Source organism: Physcomitrium patens, chromosome 6 (genome assembly GCF_059467195.1).
Source record: "Physcomitrium patens ecotype Gransden chromosome 6, ASM5946719v1, whole genome shotgun sequence".
Classification (NCBI taxonomy): domain Eukaryota; kingdom Viridiplantae; phylum Streptophyta; class Bryopsida; order Funariales; family Funariaceae; genus Physcomitrium; species Physcomitrium patens.
Window position 1 is genome coordinate 4,838,052 of NC_143415.1, and position 10,654 is coordinate 4,848,705.

Sequence of the window (10,654 nt, forward strand, 5' to 3'; positions counted from 1 at the left end):
TCTCTACATGTACTTCAATCCACTAATGCACTTAAAATCCTAATATATATATTAGATGAAGTTGAACATTGTGTGTATGGAACAAAATCAAATTTTCCAATTGAAGATGACTCAAAAAGAACATAAAAATTTAACAATTCTAAACAAAAAATGCACAAACAAATGATCTTGATTCTTGTTAGACCTACATTTATCAATGTTAAAAAGAAATCAATCCTTCAAATATATATATATATATATATATATATATATATTTCTTTTTTTGTAAATATGCAAAAAAAACAAGATTATAAGCTTACAACCTACAAGCAACCTCCATTCTAGCAAATTGTATTAAGTAAATGAGGAATATTAGTTAAGAAATATACATTATGCACTGTAGTACAATGTATATATATATATATATATATATATACATTTTCTTTCTTGTTACTCATTTCAATAATATATATATATATATATATATATATATATAAACTAGTGCACTTTTCAAAAATATATGCTGTTGAGCACAAAAAATATTTTCATGATGAAATAATTTCATGGCAATTATTACTACATGCCAAATGCAATGGAGTGTTTTTGTACTCTTGTGTGGCACATCCATATTTGCACCTCAATAATAAGTTCGTGAACAATATCTAAAAAATTCTTGTACAATACCTAAATAAGAATAAATATGTTGAAAATCAAATACAATTGCAAAAAGCTCAAAATCAAGCGAAAGAAAAAAAAAAAAAAAAAAAAAAAAAAAAAAACATCTTTTGTTCCAAAAAAAATAGTTTTCAAATTTGGTTTTAATCAACACAAATATTGAGTAATTAATATAAAAATGCAATGAAAACTATAATTGATATATCTGATTCAATAGGCAAGGTTTGTACAGCCCAATGCAATGTTGTGTCTCCATAGACAGAAGCCAAATTTGCATCCACTTCAACATCCAAAAATAATTAAGCAATTTTCTCTTTACCCACCTTTAATAGCTTTCATCCTAAGTACATTCAACAAATAAATAAACAATTGTCAATCCATATTCATGAAACAAACGTCCATTTTGTTCTATATATTTGTGTGTATACATACATGTAAACAGAATAGCATCAAAACAAAGTAATTGTAACCCTAAAATTATGTAACGATTTTTATAAGATTGAGAATCCATGAAGTAAGTTAATAAAATGGAGAATGGATGCGTAAGGTGGGATAAAAATAATGGTGCAACCAGCTAAACGCTCCATCCCTTCTTCCATCGCCATAGCCTCCGCTCTTTTGCATTTCTGTTGCCAGCACGCCTTTTGCACCCGCCCTGGCCATGTCATGCCATGCATTGTTACCGATTCCGATTCTCATTCCTGCTTTAGATTCCTTGCTAAGTTGTACTTCCTGCTGACACCTTCAGAGTGTGGGGATGGGTCAACTACCCCCTTCGATTGCGTCTAGGGTTTTCACTTAATAAATGACCGAGCGGAGGAGTCCCACGTTTTCTTATAGTACTCCACTGACACGATTGACCTTGTATTTTTGTGCTACTGTTGTGTTCAGGCGGCTTGAAATCGACTGTTGTTAGAGGGCAGCTAAAGTGGTTTTTGAAAGAGGGGTTGAGGAGGACGAGGACGAGGACGAGGAGGACGACGTCGTACTCTTTGTTGAAGTGTGCCCCTGCGGTTCTTGTTTGCAGGGGGTCTTTATTGCTCTCGACATGGTTCATGGGTATGGGTTTTTAGAATCAGTACCAGGAACGTCAGGACGGCTTTCTCATGGATGAGCTTTCATGAGCTGCAGTTTAGCTCTCAGTTGTCACCCTGTTCATGTCCTCAATGAAGGCTGCACGAGCTACAAGCACTGGACGCTGGCATTACGTTGTGAAGGAATGCCACCCACCAGCATAGGTAAAATTATATGATTAATGACAGAAGCTGTAAGCATCATCCGACAAATTCCAAGAGCAGTCCTCAGACATGGTTCTTTTGCAATTTCTGCCATGGAGATGACACTCGAGTTTCCAAAACTGGCATTCTTGGGGGATCTACTTGTCCTCAAGTAGCATTCCTGCTGTGTTGGGGTGAAATGTTTTTAGCAACGTTAAAACTCCGTGACAATGAACTATTGTTCCTGAGATGCAATATAACAATCGCAGTCAAAGTGGCCTTTGGTGTTGATATTCACACACTGTTCTATATTCTGATAGTTTCCAGGACATTTCACGGTTACATGATTTTCTTAACACATGAATCTGAAGACGTCCAGAGTGCTTGAGATTTTTATGGGACCCCACCCGACAGTGAGATGATCCAAGGAATTGAATTAACTTTCACGGCAACGGTGAGTACAGACAGCAGTCACAGAATATGGCTTGAGCAATACACTGCCTTCAGAGACACCTGAGACACAATCCTCTAAATTGTATCCATAAGGTTAACTGTAAAGATGCCTGCCCTGATTTTCATGTCGTGTCTAATAGGAGGATTTCGAGAACAATGCATGGCATTTTTCATGTACGTTAATTTGAGATGATATTCCACCGAATGTAATAAAAACTGATGCACCAGTTTTTATTGCGTTGATAAGTATGAGGAACGGCGACAAGGAATCAATCAGTAAGATTTGCTCACAAAATCCGATTGGGGGACACCACACACTTTGCATTTGCGTTGGCAACCCCTGGTGGGACACCCATTGCTCGCCCGTGCTCGTCGGAAGATCTGGCCGATTGCTCGCAGTGGCTTGCACCAAAGTATCCAACTCATTTCTTTTTTCAAGGTCAACACCACTAGTAATGTTGTTCATCGGTTCTGTCTGGAACTTGGCAAACTTGGCCGGGCGCCACTGTAATCTCCTAAACGTGTTTCTATCATCGTTTCTCAAAATACTCCGAATATTCGCGGAGAATTCTGGACATCCGAAGTACTGATTAAGTCGAAATTGGTTTGATCTGAAGGGGCAGAGAGGCTCAGCGTTTACGAATTCCAAGGGGGAGAAGCAAGTAGCGACGCAAGATATGCAACTGCAGCTCCCTCCGATTCAAATGATCTGTTGAAAAATGTGACGGGGCAGCTTGCTACATCAAAAAATAACTCTGATTCATTTCCAGCTACTGATCTAAGGTCGAACTATCGTATGTGCGGAACCATCAGAGATGAGCGTGCTGGCCTGGCTGTCGAGCAACGCTTTCGGGACTTCCAGCCATCAGATCTTCTGTGGATTGTAGTTCAGCTTGAAGTTTCCAAGCATTTCGGTATGTATCAAATTGATACCATTGATTCTCGTCTCTAAGAACTGATTCACAATGCCTTCGACAATCAATATTTTCTGAGTATATTATGCAATCCGATGAATGCATCGCAATTACGTGTTCCACTGTAATTGCAGAGAGATCGACGCCACCCGAAGTCTCCCTTTCGCCCTGGGATAACCTCCTGCGCACTGACTCACCTCATGTTGTGAAGCGTCCTGCCTGTCGCAGTAGAAATTGGAATGAAATCGAGAAGGCAAGACAAGGGAGTGACAGAAAAGCAGAAAATCGATTTGGAGCGCATGAGCATGAGCAACTCAAACAAAGCAGAGAGGATGGTTATCATAAAGGACGAGGAAGTGCTCACGGTCAACACAGAGAGAAAGGAAGCGGCTACGCAGATCATCGACATCTGACCGATCGCAAAGATAGGTCCATCATTAAATGTCGTCATCAATCAAGGGATGGTTTGAGGATAAGGAGAAGGACTCGACGAGTCGGAGCACGGACAACTCAAAACCAACCCTTGAAATCTGATGAAGGTTCTGGGATCTGTGGACAGGACTTGCCCGCTTCTACCAATGGTCTAACAAGAGATAAATTAGATCCGACATCCCGCACAGTAGTGCGCATGCTGAACGTCGAGAAATGGGATTGCTTAAACAAGATGGACCTCCAGAGGCAGGTCTTGGTTTACGAGGTGACGAAATTATGTTAGAGTCAGATGCTGAATCAAGGCCCCAGGAACTCTCAACCCCATCGCGCACTATATTTGGTCGTTTGAAAAGAATCGACAGCTCTGATGTATCTCTCTCCCCAGAACCCTATGGTTTAGAAGGTTTTGCTCATTCACATATAAACGGGCTAAGACATCACTTTTGAAAAGACGTCTCTATCGACAGCAGACATGCTCATCATGCCATACAAAGAACTGATTTCCGAGAGCGCTCTCAATCGTATCCTATTGACCACATCGGCAAAGGTGGCAATCCAGAATTAGGAGAGGATCGAGGCGCGATTCCAGACTACGAAATTATCGTATCGAATGAGGATCTCGTTCATCCAAGTAAGAATCTTTACTTGACACCGCACCTTTCTTGACAATTGCCGGCGTCTGTACTTAAAGGGCTTCATGACGATTACTCGTCAAACCCCATCATCTCTTAAAGATTGAACGTAGAAATTTATCTGAAGGCGAAGAGGGGTTAATTCCTTGATACCAATAACCCCAATTTTTGTGTGCATGAACTAGAAAGAAGACATCATTGGTATACTACCCATACAAAGTGACAGGAATCACAAGTGTTCGATGTTAAAACTTGTAACGTTCCTCTTCACAGGTTAGAGACAGGCACTATTACCACAGATTCATAAAGATCTGTTTGCTCATTGAACATTTTTGTTGGGCAACCTGTACGTCGGTCAGGAAGATCTCGTCATGGCACTGCACATGACTGTTTAATCCAATCTAAATCTAATGCTGATAGGTTTAAAGACCGAGAAAGCACTTGCTTGGAAACTATCTCCACTCTACCAGGAGTCCGTTGCACGAGCTTCTAAGATATCTGAAAGCTCCTTCGACACAGTATGCACAAGTGAAAATGATCAAGCTTATGATGATGAAGCCTGCGAGAGGGAGGAAATTGCTGTAATACGATACCTGAGATTATTTGCAGATGATAAGAGCTGGAAAGAAGGATTTAAATCCGCCGCTTGATTACCTTGTGATGTCTGAAACCTCGAAGGGTAAGGTATTCTAAATGGCAACAGGCACAAGCTATTTAGGAACGTTGAGTCTTCGCATTTCTAAGCTTCAAACTTTGCTGTAGCCTGAATCTAAGATTTATAGCCCTGAATTGACTCCTTAATGTGGTGACTATACAGCTCCATGTTGTATGTAATTAGAGTGTATGCAGCAATCAAAATCTGTTGCATTGCACTTAGTAGCCTGTGATAATCGTTTGTTCAGGAAAACAAAACGTGTCCCAGATGTGAAGGCACCAGTGTCGCATGCTAAGACCATGAAGAGGATCAAGATGGCTGAGCACCGAGGATATGCCCCGGCAATCTGCGAGCTCATGAACTCTGATGCAGCTGCATTAGATCATGACAATAAAGGTCCTGATAAAGCCTTAAAAAAGCCAGCTGAGGATGCAATTGTATGGCCTCCTGTGCTGGTTTTGGAAAACACCCGCACAGAGAAAGGTCTGGATGGATTATGGAAGGGCGTGGATGCGATTGAACCCGCCGAGGTTTTCGTAGGTACGCATGTCACTAGAGTAAGTTGAAAGAATTCAGCGGAGTAAATGAAGTGATTCTTCCCAGACTCTGAACTTCTTGTCAACAGATTAAACTTTTTTGTGGTTGTAGTTGCATTGGCTAACATGGGGAGTCACACCTTCAGACCAATACGTGGGAAAAATGGACACAAGGGAAGAGTACTGGTTGAGTTTGCTCCGTCATGCCAGGCTTGGGCTGACGCAAACACCCTACACAAGCAATGTAAGATGAATGCTCGGGGCTACACCGAATGGCTTGGTGTGAAACCCCGGTGGCGACAAATGGGTCCGAGTAACATCAACGATGGCACTGCTTTTGTTGCTTGAATGGAGCAGGGAATCCAAAACGGGTATTATACGAGTATCTTGCTGAGCCAAGGCACATGCTGGTATTCTACCCCGCACGCAAATATGTTAAGAATTGGAAATTCATATTTAGACTGTTCAAAGATAAGATCAGAACTGGTAGTTGTTGTGTCTGACGATGAAAGTAACCGCCTAAGATAACAACGAAGGGATATATATATATATATATACATACTATTGTAGAAGTGAATTCTATACTTGTTTTCTTATCATTACTCTCTGACGATATGAAGTTATTTGTTTGGATTATTTCTTCTCACATGGTATCAAACCGACACGGCTAAGACAATGAAGGTATGTTACTTTCTTGCAAATCATGATACAGTGCTTGTTCTTCTTTTGTTTTCTGCTCATATATCAAACCTAGTTTTTGTTTGATTCTGAGTTTGAAAGAGTATTGTTCACAACAAGCTACATTGCTCTAGTATACTTAGAAATATGTCACAGGACTCTATTCTGCCCGAGAAGGTTAGATTAACGGGGTATAAAAATTTCTACCTCTAGAAATACTTGATAATTCAAATTGCTAAGCGTGAAAAGCTTTGAATCTTGCTCAACGATGCAAAACGTAGCTCCTCCAAAAGCAACGTGATTGAAGATTCAGAACTGGATGATAAAAGAAAAAGGTTACTGTACATTATGACAATGTCGATCAAATCGGGAGTCTTGAAAAACCTTACAACCTTCAAGGATCTCCAGCAACTATGGAGTACTCTTAAGTCCACCTTCGAGATTACTTTTGACAACCGTAGGTTTGAGCTCCGTAATTGACTGGCTCAAATCATGATAAATGACAGCAAATCATTTGAACAATATTTTGTTAAAATCCAGGATATTATTGCAAAACTAGCAACAACTGGAGTTATAGTTTTTGATGATGATTTAGTTCAAATTGTTATGAAAGCTGTATCAGATAGTTACAATCATTTTATGGAATACTAGAGGAAAGTTTCCAACTCTAGCTTCAAACTAATTTGATGCCTGAAGAAAGTAGAAGGTAGGTTTGCTCACCTAGAACACTTTCTAATATCTAGGCCTTGTATTTTTGAGCAAATAGGTTCAATAACCGATCCGTGAAACAACATGCTACTCAACATATTCCAAGACATAGGTTCTCTCAACTGCAAGGAGTTGGATCATGTAACAATTGTGGAGCCAAAGACCTCTAGATCCGCATGTGTCCCAAGCATCTTTCTGATATCCGCAAGTTGGAAGCTGATTAGAGAATTACGTTATAACAGACAAAGGCCTAGGCACATATAATAGAGAACAAAGAACAAGCATGGTTTTACAATGAAGATCCAGAAAATCAAGAAACTGATAATGTCAAAGATGGCACCATGTTTGAAGCCGCTCTTGCTGCACTCGGTGTAAAAAGGGAGGAATTCAAATAGTACCTTAATACATACAGGTGCCACCATACATGTTTCTAGAAAAGAAAAGGAAATATATGTATGTATGTATGTATGTATGTATGTATGTATGTATGTATGTATGTATGTATGTATGTATGTGTATGTATGTATGTATATGTATATGTATGTATGTATGTATATGTATATATGTACATATGTGTGTATATATATATGTATATGTATGTATGTATGTATATGTATATATGTACATATGTGTGTGTATATATATATATATATATATATATATGTATGTATATATATGTATATATATTAGGACCGCAAGCAGTCATATTCATTCAATTACCAAAAAAGGCACAATTAAGTTTCAGCTAACAGACAATTCAATAAAAAAAAAGTAGCAAATGTTTTGTATGTCCTCAAAATACAAAAGAACTTGCTATCTATTGATTCACTCATGGACTCTAGATATATCACATGCTTTGATAAATCCAAATGTATACTATATACAAAATATTCAGAAGCACCAATTGCCAAAGAAATCAAGAATCAAAAGAATAGTTTATGTTAACTGATTGCAAAAGAAAGCAACTACAAAACATATTTATTATTATCAATTACGAAATATTTAGCTAGAATATGGCATTCTTACAAGCCCATCTTATTCATCAGAGTTGATACACTCTTTTTGCAAGATTAGATATAAGAATTCTATATATTCCCATGCTAATTGATATATGTTCATCTTGTTAATTTGGCAAACAAGCAAATGAATCCTTCCTGGAAAAAAACTTGACTAGAGCAAATAAAATATTGGCACTATTAAACATTAATTTAGCTGGACCTATATTGATACCTTTGCTTAGAGGAATTAAGTACTTATTGATTATTATTGACAAATATAGTTACATGGTATAGGTGGAATTTCTTTGCAAGAAATCAGATGCTTCGAAACAAATCCCGAACTTTATTAAGATCATTTAGAATCAAAACAAAAAACAAAGTATATGCACTACAATCAAATTGCAAGGAAAAATTTATCAAGAAAAAAATAATTTCTTTTTGTATTAATAATAGAAATTAAATGGAGCTTATAACTACCAAATCACCCTCTTATAAAAATATTGTTAAGATGCTGAATCATACACTTATAAACAAAATTTAGTCTATTGTAATACAAGGAGGTACTTCAAAATCCTTTTGGACTAAAGCAATGAATATTATTGTATACTTAACAAATTGGTCTTTGACAATAGCAAATCCAAACTCCATGACTCCATATCAACATTTTACAAAAAGTAAATCCACCATAAGTTATGTTAGAACTTATGGATTTAAAGCATACATATTAAAAAAATCTAGTGCTATAGAAGGAATTTTAGTTGGATATAATAAGTAAAGTGAAGTATACAAGTCTTAAATGCTAAGCTAACATAAACTAATTGTCACTTGAAATATTAAATGTGATGAACCATTAATTTTAAAAAATCTATCAACCAACTATCACTCAACATCTAATTCAGATAGAGTAAACAATGCTAAAAATTCCACCTTCATTCCTTCAAAGATAATAGAATACCTAGTATCAAATCCAACATTATTAAGCAATGATCAAATATCTAATCTAGTAAATCTAGTACTTTTGCATGCTTCCAAAAGCCAACAAAAATCAACAAAGAATCAAAATTTCATTAATCAACACATCATTGTTCTTCTTTCTTGAGAATGCAAGTCTTTAAGTTGACTTTAAGATAGCTATGTAGAAATCGTAAATTGTAACTTTGAAATCAATACTCTCACATGTGATTATTTTTTATGGTCTTACTGAAGAATCAATTGCTATTGTTGATCCATTAACTTATTCTAAAGCTATAAGATCTTCTACTTGGGAAGATGTGATTTAGATTGAAAAAAACTAAATTATTTATAAAAAAAACTTGAAGCTTAGAAGATTATCCTGAAGGACTAAAACTTCTAATAGCCAAGTAGATTTCTAAAATAAAATTTGGATGTAATGATAAGCCAACAAAGTTTAAGGCTAAACTAGTAGCATGTAGTTTTTAGCAATGGGAAGGAATTGACTATTCTAAAGTGTTTGCTCATGTTGCTAAATGGAATATAATCAAAACAATTCTAACCATAACAATCAATATAAAATAGGAATTAATTCACCTTGATATAAAGACTACCTTTCATAATGGTAATATTCATAATTTAGTCTACATGGTTTAGCTAGAAGGTTTTATTGAGCCTAATATTACACACAAATTATGTCTACTACAAAAATCTATATATGGATTAAAACAAGCTCCTCGTCATTGGTTTGAAAAAATTAAAAAATTTCTACTTAACTACAAAATATATTGTACAAAAGCTGATTATTGTTTGTATTATCAGAAAGATAAAGATGGGGTTATAATTTTATTCTATATGTAGATGACTTACTCCTAACAAGCAAAAATTATAATAGAATCAAGTGGCTAAAGATGTAATTAATAAAAAAATTCAATATGACAAATCTAAGCAAGATGTAATTCTATCTAGGTGTTCAATTCATACATACCAATAAGGGTCTTTTCTTAACTTAGCAAGCTTATGCAAAAAGTATACTTGTTGATTTCATATGGTCAATAGTAATCAAATTTTTGTACTAATGCTTGAAGCATTGAAGTTAGAGAAAGAGAAAGAATCACCAATCATCAATGCAACATACTATCAAAAGTTGGTTGGAAAATCGATCTATATATTAAATTCAAGATCAAATCTAATATATGCCACATGACTCCTAAGTCGATTTATACATTCACCAAGATAAGCACATCTTGAACTTGCAAAATATGTATTCAAATGTATGATAGAGACACTAGACTTTGGGATTTTTTATCAATCAAATGAGAGCACTAAAATTCAAGGATACATAGATGATGATTAGATAAATGATCCAAATGATTGAAAATCATGTATAGTATATGAATTCAAGTCAATGAAAGGTCTATTTCTTGAGCATCCAAAAATAAAATAACAATAGTAATATTATCTATAAATGCAAAGATAAAAGCAATTACAAAAGGCATCAAAGAAGCTAACTTGTTAAAAAGACTTATGCAAAGGATTAAAATAAAATAAATAAATAAATAAACCAATTTCTATTTTTTGTGATAACTAGAGTATAATTAAATCAATTGTAAATCTAATATGTCATGCTAGATTAAAATACATTGAAGTGTAGCATCACTGCATTTGTGAAAATGTTCTTATATGAGTAATAAAAGTATTTTATGTCTCTACATAAAAAACAAGTTGTTCACATCATGACCAAGCCATTGGATAAAAAAAAATTCACAAATTCAGACAAGAACTTTGTATTTGCAACCTTAAAATTACATAAGGACACTAAAATT

General features: G+C 35.8%; 1 protein-coding gene across 8 annotated transcripts; it reads left to right on the forward strand.

Moving 5' to 3' along the window:
• Positions 1-836: 836 nt before the first annotated feature.
• LOC112283973 (uncharacterized) lies at positions 837-7,300 on the forward strand. 8 transcript variants are annotated; one of them, XR_016503223.1, is made up of 6 exons: positions 837-3,238; positions 3,373-4,301; positions 4,488-4,575; positions 4,723-4,981; positions 5,205-5,497; positions 5,640-7,300. XR_016503223.1 is itself a non-coding variant. In XM_090251011.1 (2 exons), exons 1-2 carry the CDS (start codon positions 3,121-3,123, stop codon positions 3,951-3,953), a joined length of 699 nt encoding a protein of 232 aa, XP_090107137.1. In that variant the 5' UTR covers positions 837-3,120; the 3' UTR covers positions 3,954-5,187. The 8 variants fall into 8 exon arrangements, 1 of the variants encoding a protein (XP_090107137.1); XR_016503225.1 differs by having other exon boundaries at positions 3,373-4,981; positions 5,640-6,632; positions 6,938-7,300; XR_016503226.1 differs by having other exon boundaries at positions 3,373-4,981; positions 5,640-6,628; positions 6,938-7,300.
• Positions 7,301-10,654: the final 3,354 nt, after the last annotated feature.